Source organism: Electrophorus electricus, chromosome 14, assembly GCF_013358815.1.
Source record: "Electrophorus electricus isolate fEleEle1 chromosome 14, fEleEle1.pri, whole genome shotgun sequence".
In the NCBI taxonomy this organism is placed as follows: Eukaryota; Metazoa; Chordata; class Actinopteri; order Gymnotiformes; family Gymnotidae; genus Electrophorus; species Electrophorus electricus.
The window spans coordinates 6005434-6031988 of NC_049548.1; the positions used below are offsets into that span (position 1 = coordinate 6005434).

The 26555-nt window shown below is 40.9% G+C and overlaps 3 protein-coding genes across 3 annotated transcripts; all 3 read right to left on the minus strand.

The window, feature by feature from the left end:
* Window positions 1-74: 74 nt before the first annotated feature.
* Window positions 75-18896, minus strand: llgl2 (LLGL scribble cell polarity complex component 2). Its single transcript, XM_027010420.2, has 26 exons — window positions 18688-18896; window positions 12945-13082; window positions 12644-12741; window positions 12047-12128; window positions 11809-11924; window positions 11141-11299; window positions 10276-10438; window positions 9992-10124; window positions 9830-9884; window positions 9315-9469; window positions 8874-9085; window positions 8454-8521; window positions 7802-7955; window positions 7547-7651; window positions 6849-7141; window positions 6191-6338; window positions 5291-5441; window positions 4983-5099; window positions 4631-4797; window positions 3684-3948; window positions 2710-2872; window positions 2519-2547; window positions 1794-1841; window positions 1316-1358; window positions 1159-1220; window positions 75-1030 (listed from the first exon to the last, which is right to left on the minus strand). The coding sequence occupies exons 2-26, from the start codon at window positions 13017-13019 to the stop codon at window positions 1026-1028; spliced, it is 3066 nt and encodes a 1021-aa protein (XP_026866221.2). The 5' UTR covers window positions 13020-13082; window positions 18688-18896; the 3' UTR covers window positions 75-1025.
* Window positions 18897-19163: 267 nt separating this feature from the next.
* galk1 (galactokinase 1) lies at window positions 19164-22592 on the minus strand. The gene is made up of 8 exons (XM_027010408.2): window positions 22229-22592; window positions 21298-21487; window positions 20967-21086; window positions 20668-20803; window positions 20394-20575; window positions 20148-20298; window positions 19565-19727; window positions 19164-19468 (listed from the first exon to the last, which is right to left on the minus strand). The coding sequence occupies exons 1-8, from the start codon at window positions 22391-22393 to the stop codon at window positions 19397-19399; spliced, it is 1179 nt and encodes a 392-aa protein (XP_026866209.2). The 5' UTR covers window positions 22394-22592; the 3' UTR covers window positions 19164-19396.
* Window positions 22593-22672: 80 nt separating this feature from the next.
* On the minus strand, window positions 22673-26356 carry twnk (twinkle mtDNA helicase). Its single transcript, XM_027010407.2, has 5 exons — window positions 24647-26356; window positions 24218-24458; window positions 23931-24038; window positions 23630-23771; window positions 22673-23398 (listed from the first exon to the last, which is right to left on the minus strand). Exons 1-5 carry the CDS (start codon window positions 26010-26012, stop codon window positions 23057-23059), a joined length of 2199 nt encoding a protein of 732 aa, XP_026866208.1. The 5' UTR covers window positions 26013-26356; the 3' UTR covers window positions 22673-23056.
* Between the last annotated feature and the right edge of the window lie 199 nt (window positions 26357-26555).

Sequence of the window (26555 nt, forward strand, 5' to 3'; positions counted from 1 at the left end):
TGAAAAACAGTGCCAAAATATTGCTCTTTGAATGTACAAACATCATCCTACAAATAAACCAATAAACACAGTTGTGGGGAAGATTTGAAAATTTTTACTTAATAGTAGTGTCAAATTACAAATCATAGTGTTCTTGTACATGATCAATTAACTACAAAAATATATTCTAGACCCCAGAAATGCTGAAAGCATTCAAAAAGACAGTACCAAAATAAATCCTTGGATTGGAAAATAACACCATTAAACAGTTACAGATTTTCATATACATATATATTAAACATTTTACTACAATATCTTAAAATTACATTCCTAAATTACAATATGCATAACTGGCATAAAAAGCTGACATTATAAAAAGATTAAAAACCAAACCCCTTAGAAAGTTGCACCCCTTAGGAATTACAGCATGTGTGCTACACAGTAGTGAAAAGTACCTACAACAAATGTAATTATATACCTTTCTTTCCCCTCTTTCCAGGTGAAAAAAAAGGTATATTTTTAGAGTACTCAAAGTTTTTTTTTCCATATACATGTGGTTCATCAGCACTTATGGCTTTAGCACGTTTTAGTACAAATCCTAAAACCGTCTTATCATCATACTCCAATTTATGTCCAATAACTGTTGGTATCTTTTCGCTTGTGAGACACACCATCTATTAAGATTTGAGTCTTCAATCACATATACAAAATCATGTGTAAAAGTTAAATTAAAAAGACATTTTAAAACTAACCATAGAAAACATTGCCCTCGCCTCAACCTTGAGCTTTTGAATGGTGTAGCTGCTGCCCCACATTAAGGCAGGGCACAAGCTGAAAGGTAGAGGTTGGTGGTGGTGTCTGTATATGGGATCGATGGAGATACAGTGGTTGGTCTTGGTAGGCACAAGCGGTGGTCCCTCTTGCTCTCACTCCCATTTCTCCCACACGGGCTTCATATGGTTCAGTAGTGATACTAGCAGTAGTGTTCAGGTCTTCAAGGCCGGAGTAGGCATTTGAGGCACTGGGATTACGAGAATCAATCTATATCAATCTAGGGAAGGAAATGATTACAGGTGACACATAGACCTCTAAAAAAGATAACATGACATTCATCTCGCTTATGAGGCAAGATGAGAAAGGTAATGGGGCCACAGTGAGTAAGCACAAGTTGAAGTTTACCTCCATTACTCAGCACCCTGCCTGGTTTTGGCTTAGTCTTCAGACTGTTCTCCAGAAACATCCTTAAAAGCACACAAAACCAAACCGCTTCTCTATGTCAATATAAACATGCAATTATAAATGTGTTTTTGAATGAAGACTGAACTGAAATACTTACATCTGATCACTTTCTAGTGACTTCTGGATCTCCTGAAGCACCTCTGTGGTAGTGAAGAACATAAATCACATGACTAAGCACTTCAGAGATTCTCTCACCCAGCAATTACGTGACCTTGCATGTTCAAGAGATATGCAACTGCATGTCTGAATCAAAACACTGAACCGAATTATCAGCACAATAAACATAAAACAAAAACATGATTGTATTGTTACAGTGCAGGTGTATGGGTTTGTTATGGATCATGCTCACACAAATGACTGCATTGGACAAGCAAGGATTTTGCATATGCATAGAGCTGAGCACACTGCTTGAGCCAATTGTTGCATGTCACACATTAAGACACAAAGCAAGCAACATGGAAAGAAACTGAAGAATTCCCTGAGGCTGCATCATTCTCAATATTAAACTGTGGGCAGCCAGTCACTGCATTTTGGCTGCTAAGTGCCAATAGGCCACTGGTTTCTCATGTACTCACTCTCATCATTCAGCAAAGCATGCTCCATTACTTGTCTAGCTGATTTCTCTGGAACATACAAGCATTTGGGTCAATTCAGCGGAAGCTCGTCAGCAACACTTAAGCATCTTTTGTTATGATCATCTTCAGTTAAAAAGACATGATCTGCATCTTGGGGAATAATTTCACTTTTCACTTGTTTGGCATGCACTAATCACCTAGTGAGGAAACTACTGAAGTGAAGGATTTAATTTTATTTATATTTAGTTTTATTATTTATTTAAAACATTAATTTTTCCCTAATGTATTATAAATGAACTCAGTATGTAAAATATGTAATGATTATAATTACATAATATAATAACTATATAATTATTTTTACCAATCATAAGTTAATCATATATTATTTTTATGGAAATTATCAAAAGAAAAAAGCAGATGTGAAATATGCATTAAAACCAATGGGTAGCAAGGGCATATTTCAAAACCTAATTTATAATGTAAAATCTGAGTTAATAGCCACATGTGTTTAAAAAACATTTAGTAAGTTATTTAGAGAACAAACCCATCTTCACCCCAGCAGCTCATTTTCGTACCAAGACTTATGATCAAATAAATAAAAGAATGAAGCATGAACAAGTGAATTAGGTGAAATATCCAATGAATCATTGACAACATGCATGTTTTAGTATTTGATGGCGTGCGTTTTGACATTTAACACCCATGTGTCATCACAGAAATCTCACCACAGTTTTCACTGTTCCTTGTAAAGTTTCTGTAAAAACAAAAGGATAACATAAATTGTGCACTGCTGACAACAGAAAGCTTTAGTAATGGTTCCTGATGCATTCTAGTTGCATACTACTAAAAAACCTTTGCACTCAGCTCCGTCTCTATGAACTAGGTTTGATGCAAACTAACTAGTGGACAAACGTACCTGTGTTGCGTGGATGCGCCATCGAGCTGGTCTCGGTAAGGCTGGCTTGAGGGTGAGGTGGGCCTGGATTGGGAGGGCGCCTCTACCAGACATCGAGGTTCCACTACCCAGCGCGCAGACAAAGAAAAACGCTCAAACTCAGATGGAGAGATCAGGTAGAACCCTGGAAATCAAAAATAGAAGAGCAATGGTATTTTTAATGTAAACATTAATAGATGAAAGTAAAAATATGCAAACAAAAGTATGAACATATTGATAGACTTATATACACATGTTAAAAACAATCATTTAGAATAAAATTCTAAGCTACATTACTGACTGTGCACATAAATCTGTACATGTATCTGTACATAAAGCTGCTTTATACTGTCAAGATAATGTTGCATAAACACAGCAGGAATTAACTACCCAACATCTAAAATGTATCTGAAGGTTAAGGTCTGTGAAATATCATTGAGGATCAGGACTAGCATGTGCTTGCTCCACCAGATTTATGACAGTGCTAGCACCAACTCTATTTGTGCAGTGTAGCAGATCCCACACCTTTAACTTAATGTATTACTAATCTTGAAACTGGTTGTGGCTAGCTGTTGCTAACTGAACAGCTGGTATGTCTGCGTAGTTTTATTTTATTTTATTATTGGTTGGGTGGGGGGGGGGGGGGGGAATAGAAACTTCCACACAACAAAACAACAAATCTATGTTTAAGCAAACACAGGATAATGGTTACTAGCATGGTGTAGCATGGTGGCAAAGATACACCATCAAACTGAAAACATTATCCCTCATCCACAGCACTATTTATAGTTTCAGAGGGTGCCATCACTCAACAAAATTTATTCCTGGGTGAACTAGTTTTTACTGCACTGACGTACTTCCAATCATGTGGCAAGTGTAGTTTAAGAAATGCTGGCCTGGATGAATGATCCATTGTGTGAGTTGATGTGAACTGAGGGGGAAAGTCCAAGACCCACCTTGGCCAGTTTGGTGAAGACACAAGAGGCGATCCCCACTGACATCCTCTTTTCGAATGCAGGGGTAGTGCACTTGCATTTTGATTGACGGCAAGGAGATGACATGCAGATCCCCTTGATTGGTCAACACCACCAAGCCACTCTCTGCATAGTCCTCCACCCGACTGCTGCCAAACCAGGCAACACCCACTCGACGCACCCGGGAACCATCAACAGCTGTCAGTTTAAGCTTTGCCTTACTGCTCACCTTAGGCAATGTGAACAGCTGTGGAAATACAAGGAAATTAAATTTAAAAAAAAAAAAAAAAACTCAAATCAAAATCACAAAGCTGCTACTGCTACTGTTAAAAACAGCAGGGGACCATTCACAAAAGCACTAATGAATCAGAAGGATGAAGCTCATGCACTGCTGGTTAGAAGGTTCATGGTTCAGTGCATTACAAGAGTGTGTTACAGGGAGCGCTTCAGGATTATCTATTTTGAACATAATAGCATCATTTAAACAAGACATCCACAATGGATTTACAATTTATTTTGCTTCCACTGTACCCATGTCTGCATGAATGTGTGGCTTTCATAGCTTAGTTTTTATTATGCATATTAACAAAATAATAATATGGGGTAATTGCTGCAGCATTTAAAGATTGAGCATAGAAAGGCTGTAATGCCTTAAAAGGCCAACAGCCGCCATGAGGGGTTTTTACTGGAGATGTTTCTGTTCTGCCAACCAAGCCCTTTTAAGATTAAGCCAATCTTTCTGAAAAATGACCCATATGTTGAAATGACTGTAGTGCAGTTGTAGTCAATCATACAGTGCACAAAAAAGGACGAAAAAGAGAGACAAGAAAAAAAAATCCAGACTGGTTGTACAAAACAAGGCTTGAATATCTAATCTTTATGATGTGAAATGTGTGGCAAAAATTATGGAACTTTGGCAGCTTTCTCACCTTTAACTGCTCCTCTGAGATGACGAGCAGCTGGTGGTAACCCTGCATCTCAGGGCTGCGTGAGAGGTCATGTGCCACCTCCAGCGGCTCTGGCAACGGTGCTCCCCTCCCATCCAACACCACCAAGCCTACAACTGGGGCACGATGCATCAACTGGATCTCTTTAACTGAGGGGGGGGGAGGGGGGGGTAGAGACATGAAAATAAGAAAGCTATGTTAATATGAATGTTTTCATTAAATGTGTGTCTCTTAATAGTACAAAAATAATACAAAAGATCCTATTAGAAAACTGAACAATATCTGGTTGCGTGCACGTGTGTGCATGTGCACACCATGTACGAGAGTTTTTTACCTGGATAAGCCATTACTTGGTCATCCATTCTTCTTTCTACAGGAGGGAGGCGAAGCATGTAGGCAAAGATGGCACCCCCATTGGTCCCTGCCCACAGGGCAGGTGTGTTATGATAGCCTGTGGAAGAGATTGCCATCACTACCACCACCACCATCATATAATGTGCAAAAGCTTTTTTTTTTTAATGTACAGCATGACCATAGCATAATTCAGTCCTATAAAAATCATTTTCAACCAAGCAAAATAAAAAGTTAATACAAAATAACCTTTTTTTAACAAGTCGCTTCAATTTAATTTAATTCACTTACTGTCATTGAGGAAAGTGTCAGCAAAGTAGAGTGTTCTGACAAGGCCAGTGAAGGAGTCATCAGCAGAGCGAGCTTCAATCTTCCTCTGCACTGGTGCCAGCTCCATTTCATGCAGAGCCTCTGCCTCTAGCCGTGCATTTATCTCCTGTAGCTACAGTCACCAACACACAGGTAAATATAGAGAATATAAAAGCAGCAAAAAGTGAATATACAAACAACATCCTTAAATCAGATCCGGGGAAACATCTCTTGTTCTATATTTTGGTCTGATTCCAAAACCTATACAAAATCATGGTATGTATTTATTAAAGATTCTACTGGCAGCTGGCAGATAAGCTATAACTCGATGTTTACAGCCTGGTGCCCCTCAACAATAATACAATGGCTGTAAATTACTAAAGAAATTTGTGAAATGTAAAGACATACTCGCTATGATTACAAAAGAACATCTATACAAAACACTGGGATAAATGGAAGACTTTTTTGTTGGTAGGTCTTAACTAAACCTCCACATACTGTATATATGCTATATAAATTCATAGGCAGCCCATTACAATTCTCAAACTAATATGATCCTGTACCCCTGCTAAATGAAGAGATTGAAAATGTATATATGCCTGTCATGTCCCCCTTTTCTAATGTTTGCTTGCTTGTTTGTTCTTACTGTTTGTGATAGAAGCAGAAAAGAATCACTTATGTAAAATAAATGTGGCAAACATTTTTACAACTGTTATTTATAATGTAAATAGTAATAATGTAGATCTCTGAGTTCAGCAATTTCCTCAAAATGACAAGCCATAATGATAATAGTAATTAAATATATCCAGGCTTAAATGCATCTCCTAATCAGCTATCAAGCATTAATCAAGTAAAATAAGAAGACGACCAAGGCAGAAGCACCTTGGCTGCATTGTTGGGGTGATGCTTGTGCATGGAGACTCGACTACGGCGGATTCGGCGGAAGGACTGGCGCAGGGACTTCTTGATGGACTTCACTCGGGACAGTGGGCCCTCCAGGGCCACCTGGTCACTGGGGTTCAGAGTGCACCTATGGCAGGACACAGTCAATGAGGAACTAACTAGTTCAGAAAGGTCACCTCTGAAAAGAACAATTAGAAGTTCAGACACCTTGTAGTACTGTAAAAAAGATGAATAAATAAAACCAGTAAAAAAAATGTTTTATATATATATATATATATATATATATATATATAAATAAAAGAAACATTTTCCCCCACCCCCTCACAGTAGTACTGAATGGTAGCAACCTGGCAGTTTTGAAACAGTGCTTGAAATCAGAATAATCATGTGATTAATAAATCAGGGCTTGTTTGTATTGTTTTTTTTCCCACCAGTAAGCTACTGTATGCTCTGCTAGGCAGGATGACTAACATCAACCAAGGAACTGTCCCCACATGACTAGCCATTAACAGGAATTTTTCCAAGTCGATGTTGCTACAAGGCACAAGGCAACATTTACTCAGAAGTCCACAGAGAGCGGAGTCACTCTCATGAGACACTTAATAAAAAAAAAACTAAAAAAAAAAACCTCTCTCACTTGACTAGCACGTTGCTCTTCTGTTGGTAGTCATACACGCCAAAGCCATGGCTGGTCCCGAAGGCCACCAGCTTCCACTCGGAGTGCAGGGCGATCGCCGTGACCACTGCAGGCGGCTGGCACTGCACCAGGGTGAAGGGCTGGAACCCCGGGGGGAAGTTGACAGGCTCCTGGCGGAGGTCCAGCCGTGCCTGGCCCTTCCAACGGAAGCCCTCTTGGCCCTGCAGCAGGTCCACCACGGTGGACTCCACCGTCTGACAAGCCAGTTCGTCGTTCATCTCCAGCATCAGGATCTGAGAAACAACCGCTTCAGTTACTTATGTAGTCACTGTTCTGTTTTTTCGTTTGTTAGTTTGTGTGTTTTGGGGGGTGGGGGGTAGTGTCAAAGAGTTTAGAACATGACAATGTGTAGCAGGGCTTTTGGTTGTAAAAAATTTGAAAATGTGTGTCTAAATAATGATTTTTACTAAAATGAGTCACAATGTGTTTTAAGTTGACTGTGTTCCCTATGAAAAGGGAACTGCAGCAGGGGAAATAAATGTGAATATGGGTGTGGGTTTCAACAAACAACCACCTCAATTATTTACTTATCAAATAAACTGTACAGCGAGTATTAAACACATTTATGTACATTATAAGACAAATGACACAAATTAAGCTAAATTCAAAACAACTGATAAGCCTGCACAAGAACCTACCTGCCCTGCAGTTCCTGCTACAGCCAGGTAACCGCTATATTTACACAAATGAATTTTCTGGATGCCGAGGCGAGGGTCATCACTATATGGGTCAAAGCAGCCCACCTAAACACAGTACAATAACATGGTAAACCACGGGACCTCAGACTGACGAAGGAAATACCTACCATGCAGGCACAATGAAGCCATATCAAACATAAGAAACCACTAATGCCTCGTTTGTAGAGCTATAACTAACAACTAAGGACTTCTGACCTTGCGGAAGGGGGGCCACTCGCCCTCGGTGTTCTGGTTCATGTTGTCATTGGGGTCAGTGTCGGTGTGAAAGACTGCAGCCGTGCTCAGCTTGTACATAGGGTAGAGGCAGACACCCGAAGCATCCCAGAAACGTACCGTTCCATCTTCATGGCTACAGAATTAAAGCAGGATTGAAATGTGTTTAATACACAACAGGTTTAACAGGCATACCACTTCCTCATATCAAAGTGCAGTGTGTCAGGTAAATTTCTAGAGACATTCCATGGAATTACTGGCAGTCCTTCTTCCACTTATTTTGAAAGTAACTTGATGGTTGTGCTCGGTAAACAATCTGATACTGACTGCTGCATCACAATGTTCTCAGTGTATTGGCTCCACAGTAATAGATCAAAAGACCTTTGCCCATATACTTTCTTCTACGACACAATTAGAGACAGTGCTGTAAAGCAGGCTTCACATTTACATCAGAGTTGAATGTGTTCCCCAATCCAATTCATCTGACCTTGAAAACATGCTTAAACTTTAAAACAAGAGCAAAAGGAACCCTGAACTGGGCAGAGGTGTGGCCCTACCCAGCCAGGTTTGAGCAACAATGTCAAAATAGTGTGTTTATATGAGAAAATGCACTGCACGGAAACAGTTCACTCACCCAGTTAGCAACAGGTCTCTCTGGGGAGGGTCTGGGGCAAGGTTCTGCCCTCCATTTATTGGCCAAGGCTACAAAGAAAGCAAATGAAGGGATGGAGACAGGAAGAAAGAGGCAATAAAAATTTAAAGAGTTAAAATATTTTGGCAAGAAGTAAATCATTAAGATAACATGCGATATACTTTTGGTTATACATTGAAATAAACAAACAATCAAAGGAAGGTCAACACATAAGCCAACTTGTCTTCATAGCATACCATGGGCCTTCGTGAACATTATCTGTGGTTTTGGACAAACTCGTGCGGTACCAGCTGCCCACTGTACCTCCTCTTAAGTTTTTCAACAAATATGATCCGTTCTTACGCTACGCAACCTCATGTGTGCAGGGGTAGTGTCCTTGTGCCTCAGGTTCTGAATGCATACCCTTCTCGAGTAGTGCGTGTTCTGCAGTTTGCCAGCAGCCTGAACTCTCTCCCACAGCTTGAGAGGGATGGCAGAGACATGGTGAGAGCAGGTGATGGCTGAGCAGTGCAATGGCACCAGGTAGGGCGTGTGGAAGACGGGCCAGCCCTCGTTCTGCAGATCCACTACCACCAGCTCCTCTTCTGCCAGCACCATCAGGGCACTTGGATCCCCTATAGGATGGAGTCACACACTCATTACTGGCCCAGATAGGCGCCCCTATGGTCCTCATGAGGTTAGAAAGGACGACAGTGGTGAGCTCACGCAACTTGATGCAAGTGTTTAATCTACACTGCATGTTTTACATGGTTGACAGTCTTGCCAAGCAGCGCTTACTGAGAACGTGACTAGCTGAGATCACGGTGTCTTAGTAGTCTGGGTTATATAAAAATGGATCCCTACCTTTGTGGTGCTCTCCCTCTCTGATAACAAAGAAGTCGATGATACGGGAGGTAAAGTCCAGCGCTACGTGCGCTTTGCTGTGGACGACAGAGATGCAGTGGCGGTCTCCGTAGCTGGCTCTTGGCATGCCACCGTTGAAGATGAGAAAGGGGGGGCTGGGGACAGAGAACACGAAAGCCTGAACAGAGCAGCCCAACAACATCTTGAACCTTCAAAGCAAAGGGCAGTGTAGCGATAAAACATATGTAAAGTAGTGTGTGTGTCATATGTTTGCTAAGAATAAAGGAAATAAACTGGATAAATAAAAGTTAAAATAAATAACAGTAATGCATGGTGAATATGATATGATGTTGGAGTGAAAAATATGAAGTTCCCAGCAGGGGTTAAAGATTAACTAGCCACAGTGAATCACAATGGAACATTTGACATCAAAAGCAAACACACCTGCCCCAGGAGACCAAACAGACAGACAGACAAACAGACACTCTCTCTCTCTCTCAGATGAATATACTTACCCTTGCCTTGTTGAAACCTGGAGAATTTTAGAAATAGCCTTGCATGGGAAGGAGCCTGAGCACAATAAGAGGTCATTTTAGAGGGGTAACAGACACTTTAAGAAGAATGTAGCAAAGCAATGTAGGTGATAGAAATGTCAAAGCAACCAATGGCACTTTTACCATATGGAGTCTCTTGTTTGTCGGGCTCAGTCTGTGGGTCCTCTCCCGTCACTGTCCAGTGGCAGTAGCTGCCATCGCTATGGGAACTGAGAATGTTTCCTCCATCTTCCATCCACCACACACTCTCCAGCTGCTATAGAGGACAAGAACACAATCCTTCAGAGGAAGTTCTGCAAGGAATGTCTGAGGCAATTAATTAAATTCCTATTCTTCAACATAACAGAAAAGCCAGACACACTGTACTTAAAAGGGCAACTATTTAAGGACTCCAGTGTCTGTAGTACCTGCATGCCTAGGAAGTGCTGAATGGCACAACGGCGATCAAGGTCCCACAGGACCATGAGGCCTCGACTGTAGCCAATCAACACCTGCCGTGGATTTAGAGGGTTTTCCTGTAGAGCCTCCACACACTCCAGGTTTCTACGGCCCACATATTCCTCAGGAACTCTGTGTGCGGGCGCGTGCACGTGTGTCATTGGATTTTAGTGAACACGGGAGAGAAAAAAACAAACAAAACAAAATGAAGCATGCTGTTTATGTAGGCCATGCAAGAATGCTGCTTACACAGTTCAGCAGGACTATCTGAAACATCTCAACAATTTCAAATTACAGCACAAAGACAGGGAGAATACAAATGAGATCAAACTGATGCAAATGTTTAAATGTCCTGCAATGCATGATTAGACCCGTATCTACCTTATCATCTTCTAATATTACAATAATGAATGATAACCTGAGGTCTATAGTTCAGAATGAGAAAGAAAGAAAAAAAAAATCTCTTCAGCATTTTTCCATCAGCTGCCTGACTTTGGTAATCAGTTCAAATGAGCAGACAGAAGCAATTAGCAAAGCAAACTAGGTGATAAAGAAGGCCAAAACCTTTACTCTGAGTGAACGTTTATACCTTTCGTGGTAATGAACAATTTCCCTTTCTTCCTCAAAATACCATGTTGCTTTACACCAACATAGAAGCCCTTTATTTTCTCTCTTGGTACCATTGGACAGCTTCACTTTATAAGAAAAGTAAGGAAATGTTTTTACACAAACACAAAGTGTCCGAGTAAAAACAAACTTGAGTCGTGACCCGTGGGAAATTAAAACCATGAGCGAGGAGACCCTTCCCCAGAAGGAGCGCTCCCTCCCAAGCACCTGCTCTGGACGTCCTCCACGCTGATGTTGTTCTCCTCCAGCTCCCTGAAGCCAGGCACTTCCACCACAAACACGTGGCCACCCTCCGTGCCCAGCAGAAGCAGCTCTCCCGAGGAGTGGGCCAGGACGGCCGTTACCCGGGTCACACTAGGGATGGCACTGCCAGGGAACCCGCATAGGGCAAGTGTTACATAGCAACTGCAACGTTTCAGCACCAGCTTGAAAAAGGGCCAAGATCTAATTCATCTGTTAATGTGCCTGCCAAATTTATTATGTAACTTTTAAACACTTGGCTCTACCCCTTCTATGATATAGTACAAATATTAGCTGTTAATAATAATTTGGCACAAGTGGTTATTACATACACTTGTACAAACATGTTATTCAGCAATTCTAAAGTCTGTTGAGTAAGAGTACCCTAAGTTTCTTTCCATGACCAAATCTTTATCTGTTATGATGTATATGTGTGGGAGTCTCACAGCAGGGTCTAGGTGTGCATGAGCCAGCGTAGCTGGTTGAGTGAATTGGTGTGGGTATGTGGGCGTGGCCATGTGCTTGTATTATGCCTCACACCCATGGTGTCTTCCCAATACACATGATTAAGTGTAACACTGTGTGTGTGTGTGTGTGTGTGTGTGTGTGTGTGTGTGTAATCAAGCCTGACTCACCCAGGAGGACCTGAGAGTGTGAAGCGTCCTATTTCCAGCAGCTCCGATACACCTTTATGGGCTCGGAGAGTCCACATGTGTAGACTATTGTCATCCAGCAATGTCACCAATTCAACCTGTACACACATTAAAGGGAAACTTGCAAGAGAAATATACTTGGGTGAAGAAATGTGCTGCAGACAGATTCCAAGGCAGACTATGTCGCCGTAAGCCAAGGTCGTACAGTTCAAAGACATACCTGGTGTGGGAGAAAGTGCACCTGCATAACAGCAGCATTCTCATCGTGCAGTCCCATAAACTCAACTCCTGGAGCTCCATAGCTAAGAGAATTGTAAAGGAAACAAACTTCCATACATATTGCCAAATAAGCTAAGGAACATGATAAATGGAGGAAAAACAAGAATTCAGTAGGCAGTACAAAAAAATACAGAACAGTTTAACTAAAAGTTCAACCTACAATACGTGTTACCACAAGGGCACATCACTGCTTATAGAGTTCAGACAGTCCGGCTATAGTAAATGGGAAACAATTCATGTTGTGCAACTGATTTTCAGATAGCTATGATGCAATTCCATGGGAATGCAGGTATTTTATACACAAATACACACACCCTTACAGAGCGTAGCAATCATGGGTGTGTCTAAGATGATGTACTGGAAATGAATGAAAAATTCTATTGCACTATATTTATTCTGCCTAAGGGTCCCTCTCAATGAACTGAAATGATATGGATTTATTACACACATTTCAATGTTGGTAGAAATGATTACGGAAGCACAAAAGTAGGCAAAGGTGGGACAAAATCTGACATGTTGGCCATAAAGCAGAGGATACAGTTTAATAGCTCCAGATCTGGTACCAATGGCCAGGAGCTCCAGACTGGGGCTAAAACCCAGCGCACTTGGCTGGTGGGGAAATCCATGCTCCACGGTCTAGAGAAAAAAAGTGAACCAGGGGTAACATTAAGAGCACAGCAATTACTCTGAACACAAATACAGAAACCAATTACAAAATGTCTAGGCAAGAAAGCTTTGCTGACATAATACCAACCTTGACCCTGGTCAGTTTAGAGTAGTATTCACAGAAACAAAATAAAACTACATTTAACCAGAGCTGACGTGCGAGTGTCAATCACCTTATTGAACTGGAAGAGCTCCTGCTTGAGCCTGTCCCTCTGAGAGTCATGCCCGTGTCGCCGGAACCTCTTCATCCTCCCGGGACGACCAAGGGCCTCACACTGCCCTCTCTCTCTCACACACTCTCACTAAGCCACCTGACACAAAAGAAGTGCCGGATAGAGTAAGAAAAAGAAAAAAAATAAAATAAAATCAGGGAAGTCACAAATTTTCTTCCAATAGACAAACCTACTGGAAACCAAAGCAGATCAAAAAAGGGACATAGGAAGTGTTCTTTTCACACAATAAAACACGTAATTAGCAGCATAAATAAATGAATAAAATTCAGGAATTCAAGAGGAGGAGCCATAAACTGTTGACTGAAACTCTCCCTCCTCCCTTTCTGCTTCCCACTCTCAGCCCCCACTCCCAGTGGACTGCCCAGTCTCATACAAGAACAGAGGGCTGGAGGTCAACGCAGCCTGAACTGAAGCACCTACTGTTCTCCTGTAGTATGGAGTTAAGCTGTACACCCCCACCCCCACCACCCCACCCCCGCTCAAACAGCAGCTGATGAAAACACCTGTTGAATGGAGTCAGTTTCAGGAACAGAGACTGGAGGAGGTGCATTAGCTTCCCCTTTTAATAAGAGCATTCGGGCAACACTTAAGTGGCCATGATACAACATGCAGTCTCTGCACCATTTCTCTTCCAACAAACATTCACATTTTCTTTTGGGTTCATAAACAAGAGTGACATCAAAAAGTTTATGCCAAGGCCTGACTTATTTTATTTTGTAGCAGGACACAGTGAAGTGAACAAGAACTGCCAGAAAATGCAGACATTTTAAAAAGCCTCTAAAAATTTCATCAAGAAAAGCAATTAAACAACTGGCACCAAAATTCAAAATGGAAAGAAGTACAATTATAACCATTCAAAAACCAAAGTTTAACCATCTCAGAATTCCACAAAGTAATTTAGTCTCTCGAAAACAATCCCTAAAGCAAATGGCCACGTCAGCAAGGCGAGTTGGAGAATTAGACATCAACACTCTCACTGCCCCCTGCCCCACCTTTCAAAACCCTCCATGTGACTCTGCACTTCAGATCAACACAGACACACCCTTTTGAAGTTACTTGCATTATTAGCTAAACCCATTTGGCTGTGTATGCAGTTGCTCCAGGCCACAGGGCAGGACTTGCACTCTGCCTTCCTCATTCAGAAGGACAGAGGGGGTAGAGGGACCTGAGGGGAGTAGCCTGTCAGAAAGACCGTCTGTGAACCTCAGCTTTGGGACAATGACAGAGTGGGAGGTCTTTCACTTAAGAATAAGCTCGCCTTCTGAAGCCATTTAGAAACCTCGCAGCGGGAGACCAGCAGTAGTGGAACTGGCAGAAAAGGGGGAAAAAAGAAGAAAAAATTGCTATTGCTTAGAATAAAAGAGTGCATGGTAAAAAATAAAAATTTGTCATTAAAGAGAATGATTCTTATGTGGTATTCCAAAAGCTTGTACAGTACTAAAACATTGTTATCTAACAACAGGAACTGACATAAGAGGGAAGAACAAGGATGGGAGGACCAGTGTCTCAAAACTAAATTAGTGATGGGAGGCCCATGAAGGGAGTACCAAATCCAGAGCTCCTTCAGGAATAGATGCCTCCCGACACTATTATCAGCTCAGAGATCAGCGCCTACAGATATAAAGCTCTTAAATTTCTGCACCACATAGCTGTTCATCTAAATAGCTAATTAGCTCAGCTCAATTACTATACAAATAGAACTACTATCATATACTAGGCCATGCTTGGACGATTCCCAAATTTTCAGTGTACATCAAACAAAGGGAAGTGCTCAACCACTTGAAAACAACAGAACAACCGTACTGTTTTAGTATACTGTTTAGTATATGTATATTTTAGTATTTAGCATAAGGATCAACAAAGTTTTTTTTGTTGTTTTGCCCCAGAACATAAACCAGAAAAACTTGGCACGAAATTAGGTCCACACATGCACAGCCGTAAGGCAGCTATGAGTTTGTGCATAATTTTTTGGAATTTCTGGTACTTGTGCATGTGATATGATCAATGATCAGGGACACCAGTGGGTCTAGGAAACAACTGTCATGGGGATTCCTGTGGAACAGGTCATGAAAGGTGACCTTGAATTAAGCTACAACCAAACATCACCCGCATAATCATGTGACACCACCTTGTTTAACTGCCACTAAGCAGACTTTTGCTTAAATAACAAACACCATAGAGTCACTTAGTCAGTATTTTAATATTCCACTACCTCCCAAAACAAAGAAACTGCAAAGAAATGTCTAAATGCCCATGCCAGTACTGGGAATTCAGTCACATCTCCTGTTGTAAGGACAACTATCACCTGTATACATATAAAGAGTAATCTCTGGCAGTCCCAACTTCACAGCACTGTGCTTAAACACAAGTCCATCTATTTAGCTAAAACCAGATAAACACCTACCTGCCAATGTTATTATTAATTGCATGTTTCCATTATAGCTGAGCTTTTTAAACATATATTAGAATAGAGAGCATCTGCTGTGGGTTATGTCCGATATATGTTTAGACCACCAAATTAAGCTGTAGATAGAGTCGTCAAGTTTCAGGGACTGTAACTGACTAGAAGGGAGTATGTGGTTTAGAAAAGTATGACCACGGTGCCTACTACAACATGACGGTTCTTTATAACTCTGACTTCACCACATTCTTGGCATAATATTTCACTGAAAATAAAAGTGATCTGGGATAAAGACAAGACTACAACTTGTCCCAACATGAGAAGCACAATCAATAAACTCCCCCAATTTCTGAAACCTCACTTCTGTAATTGAGGTTAATTCAAAGTCAATTACACACTGAGAAAAAAAAAGTGAAAATAAAAGTCACAGGAAAGTAATAGCATCACAATTTAAAAGACCAGAGGGTTAAATGTAACCTACATTTAGAAATCTATATGATACACCAGTGTTGTTAGTATTCTCATTCATTCAATCTACACTATCTGTCACTCCAGCTTTAGATAAGTTTAATAAAACAGCAAAAACACCAACACTAAGCCAACATGTGTGCAGGATTTCTGGATATCCTAGGCATTACATCAGCTACAATGTTTACATGGACAACAATTCCTTCCATAGCTTTATATGCATCTTTGATTATTATCTGGTGAGATACATATTTGCAATGAAGCTAGCTATAGTTAACCAACATATAAACTCCTTAATTTCTTGTTTGAAATGGCAGCAAGTACATCTTGAGAAGATTATCAGTAAAACTAGCTCCATTAATTCTCCTCACTGTGTGGGGGGCTAAGCAGTCTGAGCTATTTAGAGTAGAAGAAGCTCATAGCATCCGATTTTCACATGGAGTTAAATCTTAAATGTCTGATCAAGTCTTAATGCGTTTCTCTCAGTGTGTGGAAAATGCAACAAATATCCTCTTTAAAATATTAAAGCATGACCAAAACAAAAGACAAACTATATGCTACATGACAGGACATTTTGTATGAATTAGGGATCTCAAATTTACACTTGGTCACCAAGTGTGGACAATGTGAGTTATCATAGTACCAGGAAGAAATTCAGTTCATTTATGCTGCCTAAACAGAACATCCATAGAGGATGTGGAAGTGTGGAAGTAGGTGACTTCCTCCATCATCCACTGGCCAGCATGAAAATCTATTCTTAGTGATGACTGCCTTCACACTCACTAACAAACTTGTCAGAGACCATGTTACCACGGATGTGCAAAGGTCTCATTTATTCACTCTTCCTCTCGCTACACCCCCTCTCGGATAAAAAGAAATAAGAACAGCAACTGGGTGTGGTTCACAGGACACCAGTCCCCAGACTCATCCCTTTCCTGTCTTCTACAGAAAAGACAAGATTAAATAAATGAATATATGGTACAGCATAAATAAACTATAATAGATTAGCCAGACTCAGCTCTTTCCTGACATCTCTAAAAAGCAGCATGACATTAAAAGTCTGGTCACTGTACAAATTTATGAACTGAGAGAAAAGTGGGAGTAAGTCATGAGAATGAAAAATAATATGCTTTTTTGGTCATGCTGCCAGAGAATCTCTCAATGGAATTGTTAGAATGACCACTAGGCTGTTAATCCAGGAATAATTCTAAGGATTTTTTCCACCCATTAAATCTAATTCTGTATAACATCAAGCTAAGTAAATGTTCTGGTATTACCACTGCAGATACTGCAAAACATTTCAGTGAAATTCTACACCACAAATTTATATTGAATGTCTAATACAATGGAAAAAAAACCGAACTATTATTTAGTTATAATAATTTAGTTAAATATTAGTTAGATTTAGTGGTGTTTAGGTTGTCTGGAAGCATTTTTGTTGTTGTTGCAGGAGAAAAAAAAAAGAAGCATCAACGTGCCCTTTTAGTATAGAGAGCAATCTGCTGAAAGTTTTAAAATACAAAAGCCTCATTTTCAAGGTGCACATATAACCTATGTAGGTTAACAAATTTAGCTTGTCACTTCTGTAGCAACCACAGTCTAATTTAAGTGGGTATGTAGCCTCTCCCACATGGTAAAACAGAATTATGTAGCCTACACACCGAGTGCTGTAAGTGTGCACTTGTACAAAGCTAGAAGCACAAACCATTTCGTTTTGTACATAATATAGAATTCGGCATAATATAAAATGAGAATGAATCAAATATGCAGGTTTGATATACATTAACTCATAACCTACATGAACCCTCCAAACATACTGAACACCTAAAACATTAATTCGTTGAGTAATAGATCTTTACAATCTAAGACGACGTTAATGAACAAGCCTGCACCCCACACGGGTTATCAACGTTTGCTAGTTTGCATAACGAACGAGACCTAGGAAAATTAAGAGATACAACCACAAAGTAATACGAGCAGCTTTAAGGCGGATGTGATTGCCATCTTTGCCAAAACCTGACAAACCGGTGGAGCAGAAACATGGTAAACTACTCCGTCCCCTAGCCAAAATCAGGAGAATGGCCAATGCTTGGAGCTGGTGATCCTGACACACCTCATTAACTACACATTTTATTTAACACAGAAATTATACTTGTGACAACAAATCATTATTCACGGACTTGTTCATTTTATCATCTTCCCAAGCTGCATATTATTAGCTAAAATAGCTTTCTAAACTGCATATTATTAGCTAAATAAATAATCTGCGAAACTCATTATAGCATGTCTTACGGGCTGATTGTTAAATGTACTGGTAGGTCAGTAAACAGCCAAGCTAGCTAACACAAAATAAACCAGCTAGCTACAAGCTCGATAAAGAAACCAGAGTAAGGGTTCCGCATGCTTGAAATCTGTGTACGGGTCACTCTACTTATGAAATCGATAACACAGCCAGGTATTTTGGAATCGGGATTTGAGATTTTGTAGGCTTTAAGCGAGTTTTAATTTGCCCCATATCGTTAGTCTGGTTAATTAGCTAGCACTAGCTAAAAGGTACTACATTCCGCCAGCTGGCTAGCTAACTTGGGACAGATGCGCTAATCTAACGACAGTGTTAAGGAGCTGGTTCAAACGCCAACCGCGTATTTACGAACAAAACACAGCTACCCGGTTATTTACTGAGTTTCAAGTTAGCCAACCTAGCTACTGTCACCCAGGGACAGTCGGCACCTGTAGCGCCTCAGATAGCTACATTAGCTAGCCGGCTACAAGTAAGCAGAACTGGGCAACACTGAGGCCCCGTCACACACTCACCTGATTCCCAGCGTACGTTTGTTATCCTGGCGCTCTTCCGTTGAGGGGGTACTGGGGCACTTTACCAAAGCTTCCTTTCTTTGTTTATATATATATATATTTTTTAAACCCGGTAACAGCAAATTTACGTTGTAATTTTCGAGGCTTCGCCTAACTTCGGTAAAGGTTCCCAGCTTTCAGTCAGCTACTGCAGCCCCAGGCCCGCTGATCTTCTTCACCCCCCACCCCCCCCAAAACAGCCAGTGCCAACCAGCTAACTGCACCGGGCTGTGGCTCCTCCCTGTACAGCTACTTCCGGGAGCGTTGTGCAACGTTCCTCCACTAGAGGGCGTGTAAGCGCATTTATGTCAAGACGGAAACGACTAGTACGCATATATCTGATAATAATATATCATATCTGACCTTCAGTAATATATATCTGTCCCTCTGTTTTGCGGAATAAATACACATTGTTTTTAAAGATGAGGCAAAATACATAACTAGAACAAGTGTGCTTTATTTGAAAAACGTGTTCTAATTCTGCATGTTCTTTTGTCACTTTAACTACCAAACAGAAAATGTTATTTTGATTGAGAAAAGCCATTTTAACCAGTATGCTTCCTATACAGATGTTTGGATTAGGATGAAATTCATTGTTAATAAAATCAGAAGAAATCAGTTGACAACTACACAAGCTGAGCTATCAGAATGTTAATTTCAGTACCGATTCTTACACACTGAGAACCCGAGCACCTTCTGATGGTGTAGTTATGTAAAAGGTGGGGCATCCACGATATCTTTCCTGTTAAATAATGCACAAAAAAAAAAAAAAAAAAAGAATTAAAGTCAAACAAGGCAAAGTGTCAAAAGCGTAAATTTCATCTGAACTTCCATATACCTTTATGTGCTTTATAGTTCTCTCTGCGGCCTCAGCCTGGAGCAGTGTAACTGTACATCCACCAAATCCTCCCCCCGTCATTCTACTTCCAAAGACTCCATCAACTTCCACTGCTGCAGTTACCAGCACATCTAACTCTGGGCAGCTGACCTCGTAAAGGTCTCTAAAAGTAGAAATGCAAAATTATTATTATTATTATTATTACTATTATTAAGGCAGTGTTATGGACCAACAAACATTCTAGCATATAACGTTATTTACTTTATCAATTAACCTATCTATAATCTAGTTTGTCTATTTTGTGGTATTCTTCCCAGTTATATAAGAGTATTTAATGTAAGTTTTTGATCAAACACATATGTAGCTTGCATTATGCTCATCTTGGACAACAGTATTTTTTTTTTATTAATTAGGCTATTAAAATTGAGAGGACAACCTTGCATAATATTTTAAAAAGAATGTTCTTTGTGTGGTATGACTGTTCTCACAACTAAACTGAAATAAAGAACATCCATGGTTCTTAGCAGAGTTCTTTCCCATTGTTTTCCATATGTAATAGTCTTGCTAGCACACTGCTGGGTACCTGAGGGAATTGTGGCTTTCCACCATTAGCTTTCCAAACTCTTGATAAGCCCCTCTCCTAAGCACCTCAGCTGCCTGTGCTGTGCGCTTAATCTCCTCAATAACATGGCGTGCTCGTCGATACGTGGTGCTGTCCAATTTCTCTTTGGCATCTATTAAAAGGTGAGCAATTTTGTGTGCAGTTCATAAATTTTTTTTTTTTTTTTTACTATCCCTAAACCTTTCTTTTGGTATGCATCATTCTTACCTTCTAAATCTTGCACTGTGGCATCTCTTAGACTGCTCTTGCCCAAAATGGCTGCTGCCTTTTCACACTGTTTTCGTCTGCTGGGATATTCACTTCCTGTTAGTGAGTGCCTCACATTGGAATTGGTGATGAGGATGACCACACCAGGATCAGCCATAGGAACAGCAGTGGCATCCAAAGATCTAAGAAGGATCAAGAGTGCATAAACTGCTCAACAAGCCATTAAAAACAAGCACTGAAAGAACAATGGCTGAATGAGCAGAGAGCATTCTACCTGCAGTCAATAAGCAGTGCATGGCCCTCCTTGCCTAGTACTGAAACAAACTGGTCCATTATCCCACAGGGCATCCCAGCGTGAGTATGCTCTGCCTGCTGGCAGGCTACTGCCTTTGCTACTTTATCCCCATCATCTGTTAGAGGAGGTGCAAACTGCTATATTATTTTACTGCTTAACAGTTGTTTCATCTGCATTACAGTTACACTTCATAGATGTTAAAATAAATCTAGACGTGATGTTCAAATGATCAGATATTATATGGGTGTATCACTAATTTTCATCCAGTTTCTTCTTACCTGGACACAACTGCTGGAGGAAAGTGTACACAGCCACTTCAAGTGAAGCTGAGCTGGACAGTCCACCCCCCAGAGGCACGTTGCTGGCAATTACAGCTTTAAATGCAGGCAAGGGGTGTGCTGTATACAAACCCAATCAGTATATTACTTTTTGCTGTTCTATAGCTTCTATTTGAAATAGACTAAGCATGTCCAAACAAAGAGCAAAAACATCTAACAATTTTGTCCAATTAATTTTTGACGATCACTTTTGTTTTGTTCAATTTCACAATGAATCATCTCTTCAGTGGGGTCAGGCAGTTTGTAGAAGCACTGGAAATACGAAACATACCTCGGTAGTGCTGCACCACTCCTTTAAGATAATTGGCCCAGGCTGGCTCCCCTTTTGTCAGAGGTGCACTGTCTGTTGGTAGATCAAAGTCCACCTTCTTGGGATCATCTGCACCTTCTGCAGTGGTTGCAACAGAGCAACTTTGGCCAGAGGTTTTGCTGCCCACCATTACTGTCACCAGTGGTAAAGCCTGTAATTATTTGATCAATAAATAAGTATTATTTTAATCTATGCAGGAAATAGAATGTTAGGCCATTTTAATTTTCTTAAACAACTTGCACGTTTCTATTCCCTACGTCCTGTTTATTTTTAATTTATATGACGCATCTTGTTATCCCATTCTTATACAGAATGCCCTCTAATATATTTGGAAGGCTGTTGTAACCCATCCATTTGTTTTCCTCCGGCCTTCTTATTCTTTTTATCTGTATCTCTCCATCCTGTCCGGAACCCACTGTTTTTCAGTCCACGACACCTCAAGCTACAGCCATCAGATTTGGTATAAGCAAGTGCTTAAATCGTTGGAACGCTACCCATCCCATCGATTACTTCTTGTATCCCTCCATTCACCTATAGAAACCCACTGCCTTTGATACCTTTTGAATTGTCAAGTTATAGCCACCAGACGCGCACCCAGTAGCTAGCCCCGAACACCGAACTGCATTCCATGGCGACACTAGTGTATTTAATCCTTCCATCTTTCGTCTTTCCATCCTCCTTCAGAAACTTTGACATTTGATGTTACAATGGCAAGTCAATAATGTCAATGCTATTACTTCGTCAAACTCACTCAAAGCTTGTTCACAGCTTTGTTCACAACTGATATTAATTCCAAGAGCCCTCATGGCAAAATCAACTCTAGCCCCCCCTTTTCTTTTAAGTGCAAACACGACCATTTAATAAAGTAGCGATGCTTGTAGTTCTGAATTACCATTGGTAGAACAAATCCTTGATTGTAATCGGTGTGCTCTCCAATTAAATTGACCCGTCCGGGAGCACAGACTGCCACAGCTGGACGCCCCTCGAAGCTGTCCTGGTACGCCCGGAGGGCTTCGGCCACTACGTCGGAAAGACGCTCAGCGCTGCTTCTGGACATCGCGTTTCCAGGTTGTGTTTTGTAACACACACGGATTTGGGTTCAAAATACAGTAATCTTATTTAAAATTAAAAAAGAAAACCGGCACAAGTCACAAATAAAGTACGTTTAACCACAAGTCGAATATTGCTTAAAGTCACGCTAAAAGCCACAAATTCGGGAAAATGAAAATGACTTTTTTCACCGTATGGTCATCAGCGAAAACACTTCCTATAACGAAAATGAGCGCTCTGATTGGTGGAAAAAGATCACATGAGTTGTTATAACAAACCGCTGTCTTGAGGTCACTTTACTAGCGCTTAATTTTACTCAAGGTTTATTATTTAATTATTAATTTTACGACATATTCAGTACTTCTGTGAATTAATCGATAATTATATTGAAACTTATTTTAAAAATATGTAGTTACGAGAATGACGAATAAGAATCTGGACTCTGCAGGGTAAGGTGTTAAGAGTCGTTTCCCCTCATTTACATGATCAATCTCTTGCCAAGACCATTTTGCTGCGTTACAGCCGTATATAAATGTATTTGAATTATGAGCTTTGTCGGTATTCTGAAAACATTATAGTACCCATTACAGGTTAGAATCTTAAAGGCTTCTTCAGAAACAACCAACGCCAAAGTTTTACTAAATGAGTCCCATCAATTTTATTCTTTTCACTACCGTTTCTTTCCCTCTTCATTTATTTCACTCTTTCCAGCTACTGAACCCTTCCCAGTCCTGGGACCTTTGGGAGCCCTGGTAGGCTTTAGGGCTTTCCTAGTTTCGTCCTGGACTTCAGTCTCCTCTGTTTGCTCTGGGTTATCCATTTTGACCTTGCGTAGTTTTTGCTTGCTCCTCAGTGGGGCAGAAAAGGTAAGCGAGGTCTTGTTGAACTCCAGTGGGAAGATCCCCACGTCCCCATCAAAGCGGTTCTTGGCGACCTGCAGGGATCTGCGGCCTGGACACGTCACAAGCTTCTTCTCCTGAAGGATGAGCACATTATCAGCCTCCTGACTGGCCTGTTGTGGGAAAGTAGATTGGCACATCAGTTATTATTTAGCCATACCAGTCCATATTTCCAGATGCAATGGGTTCAAAGGGTAAACATGCCAATGCATAACTCTCTATAGATGCCAAAATGTGAACTCCCTGAATGAAATCATGCACACAGACATAAATACTATTTAACTATTTATAACCTCTTTTAAAATAAGTCATAAAATAAGGACATTGTAGCTGAATGTACTAACCTTTGCTGTACCAAATATGGATGCTGTCTGTAGCTCTTTGTCATCTTCCTCTTTCCTAGGGTGGATGATGAGGGTCACATGACAGCTATTGTGGGTTGCAAACTTCCTGAAAGCTCCAATAATGTGGTCTTGTACAGCCAACCTAGGACAGGAATGCATTACATCACTGCTGTCACAAAATGTATTTAGCTGCAGACTGAAATAATGCACAAGTAACTTGAAGTAATGCATGATGCATTTTACCAACTGGGAAGCAGGTTTTAAGAGATTAGGCCTAAATTATTTGGAATGTTGGTCTCACTTGTCCACAGACAGATTCTCCTGTCCCATCATAAACTGCAGGTTGTCGATGATCACGTGACTGATGTCATAGAGGTAAACAGCATGCTGCATGGCGTCCAGCACTGTCCTGCAGAGGAAAAGCAGTGTTTTGAAATTAAGGTCAGTGGTGTCACAGCTAGAAGTAATTTCACTGCAACTAAATGGTGACTCCAAGTGAGAAAACTGACATCGAGTCTAGTTACTTTACTGCTCCAAAAGTGTTATTTGACTTATTCAAAAACAATGACATTAATACTTAAGCCTTACTTAACATTCTGCTGACCGTGGAAGGTCATAAAGTAGAGTGGAAGCTCTTCAAACTTGTCTGCCCAGGAATCATACTGCTCTAGGTTTTCCTCCAATCTTTGCATAGAGAACTGGGTGAGCATGATCTTAGCCAAACGCACATTCTTGATCTCAAAGCTGCCCCATAGTGTGTTCACTCCTTGCATACACAGATCAAGGGCATATTCACTGATGAAAGTGGTTTTCCCACTGCCAGTGGGCCCTGAAAACATAAGAAAATATTATATTGAGTAAGAAGGATACATTTAATCTATAGTAATTTGTAGATTAGTGCTTAGTCAATTGCCTTTTCAATGTCAAAAAGTATTTCTAGAAATATGTTATACAATAAGAGATAAAAGTAAACTCATTTGAGCAGAATTGTCCTAATTCATCATGTATGTACCATACCTGTGAATACGGTCAGTTCTCCATTCCGATGGCCTTTCAGGATTCGGTTTAGTTCAGGAAAACGGGCCCACTTTATCCCAGCTACCTGCTCCATGTTGATCAGCTCTCCATACACATCATCTCTGAGCTGCTTGAAGGACACTATAGACTTGTGTGCAGCAGGGATGGAGGCCTTAATAATACGAGCAAGGTTCCTACCATGGATCAGTGCCTCACTGGGGCATGGTTGCAGTTCCCCTGGCCGTATGAGAGAGCAACGCTTCAGGCCCAGTTTCCTTGAAAAGATTTTTGACGCCTCCCAAGATCGCATATCCCCTCCCAGCCACAACGTGACCTTCCTGAACTGTTCCAGGTAGGGAAGAAGCACCGGGGGCAGGCAGCTGACCCCCCGCGGCAAGGCCACCGTGGGTAGACCTGTCACCTGACTCACCGCCATGCTGTCAACTTCACTTCCTGTGAGAACCACCTCTGCATCTTTATGCCCCACTAAATGGAGCCCAAAAAGGTTGTGGTAGCTGGCTGACTTTGGAACAGTAGCTTCCGTGTAGATAACCTTCCCATTTTCTTTAACGGCAGCAGACAGCAGTTTTATGCCACGAATGCTTTCGCCTCCAAAACTAAACCAGGGAAACACCAGGCTTTTGGTGGGCTTAAAGTATCTCACTCCAAACTTATTCAGGGTTGTGTTGGTGAGCTTACTGATCTGGAACATGGTTTTAACAAGCTGCACCTCTTCCTCAAAGAGATCTGAGAGAGCCAGAGAGCCATTCCAAATCCTCCCAACCTCCTTCAGTTCCGTCTCTTTCTCCTCCTGCTCCTCCAGGCTCTCAGAGTAGACCAGCAGCACATCAGGACTGATTGAGGTCTGCCCTTCTTTCTGCATCACCTCCAAGCAGTCCTGCAAGTCTTCCCAGCTCCCTTCTACTAGGGTGTCCTTACAAAGAAACTGCCCAGTAGTTTTGTCAATGAACATAGAGTAGCTTTCTTTCCCACCTCCTTCAAGTACATCTGATTTTGGTCCCACAAAAATACTGGGAGCATGTAAGCAGCTAAAGCCATCATGGAAGGGAATAGCCTTGGACCGTAAATACTGCTTGATGTCGGTTACTGTGATGCAATGGACAGAAGGTTCTATCGTAGATTTTGTATCCCTTTTTAATGTTCTGCTAAAATCCAACAAAACCGTAGGCCTTGATCTTCCACGGAGGTGATACCAAGAGTGGTTCCGCACAAAATATCGCAAGATGGAGCAGTTTTGCACCTTAAGGTAGGAAAGATGTCTCTGTCCAGAAAACTGAGCATGTCTGAAAATGCAGCCTGCCCTTGAGAGACAGGCTGAAACCATCTGGGAATGTCTTGTCCACATCTACCGCTAATTCAAGGCAACAGATCTACAAAATTTTAAAAAAAATCTCCCACTTCACTGTCTTTTAACACTAGCATAATAAACAATTGTTTAATGCTTACACAAGCTAGCCAGCTAGCTACGCTAACTAAATAAGGATCCTCGCAAAGGAACACGTGCCAGCTTTCAAAAAAGCCAGAAAACGTAAATAGCATTACGTTTTACCCAAACCGCGGATCTGTCAATAGCGGAACCACGCCAAAAAGATAACCAGCTAAAATATTGTACAAGAGTGCGTGGTCAGACAAAACATTTATCTTTAATGTTGAAAATTTTTCACCCGCCAACAACCTTCGTGTCTGCGTTCCAAAAAAGCCCGTGTGAAACATAGAATGAAGCTACTGAAGCCAAACCTCCTTTAATCAAATATTAAAGTAAATGTATTAAATTTTCATAGTTTTTATTTCCGCCATCCAAGGTGTTTTATAAGTTGTATTTTTTTTTCGCTTGTGCATGTTAACGAAACAAATACACCTATAAGGGGGGAACAACTTTCTATGTTGT

Bases quoted from the DNA above. Each gene is read 5' to 3' on its own strand.
- twnk (XM_027010407.2), bottom strand. From the start codon at position 26,012: ATGTGGACAAGACATTCCCAGATGGTTTCAGCCTGTCTCTCAAGGGCA. The intron at 24,459-24,646 runs GTATGGTACATA...TTATGTTTTCAG, and splicing joins AGAACTGACCGTATTCACAG to GGCCCACTGGCAGTGGGAAA. The intron at 24,039-24,217 runs GTAAGGCTTAAG...TTTCCTCTGCAG, and splicing joins CACGGTCAGCAGAATGTTAA to GACAGTGCTGGACGCCATGC.
- galk1 (XM_027010408.2), bottom strand. From the start codon at position 22,393: ATGTCCAGAAGCAGCGCTGAGCGTCTTTCCGACGTAGTGGCCGAAGCC. The intron at 21,488-22,228 runs GTAATTCAGAAC...AAATAATTACAG, and splicing joins AAGGATTTGTTCTACCAATG to GCTTTACCACTGGTGACAGT. The intron at 19,469-19,564 runs GTATATGGAAGT...ATTATTTAACAG, and splicing joins GAACTATAAAGCACATAAAG to GAAAGATATCGTGGATGCCC.
- llgl2 (XM_027010420.2), bottom strand. From the start codon at position 13,019: ATGAAGAGGTTCCGGCGACACGGGCATGACTCTCAGAGGGACAGGCTC. The intron at 12,129-12,643 runs GTATCCTCTGCT...CAATTCTCTTAG, and splicing joins AGATCTGGAGCTATTAAACT to CTATGGAGCTCCAGGAGTTG. The intron at 5,442-6,190 runs GTGCTTCTGCCT...TGGTGACTGTAG, and splicing joins ACCCCAACAATGCAGCCAAG to CTACAGGAGATAAATGCACG.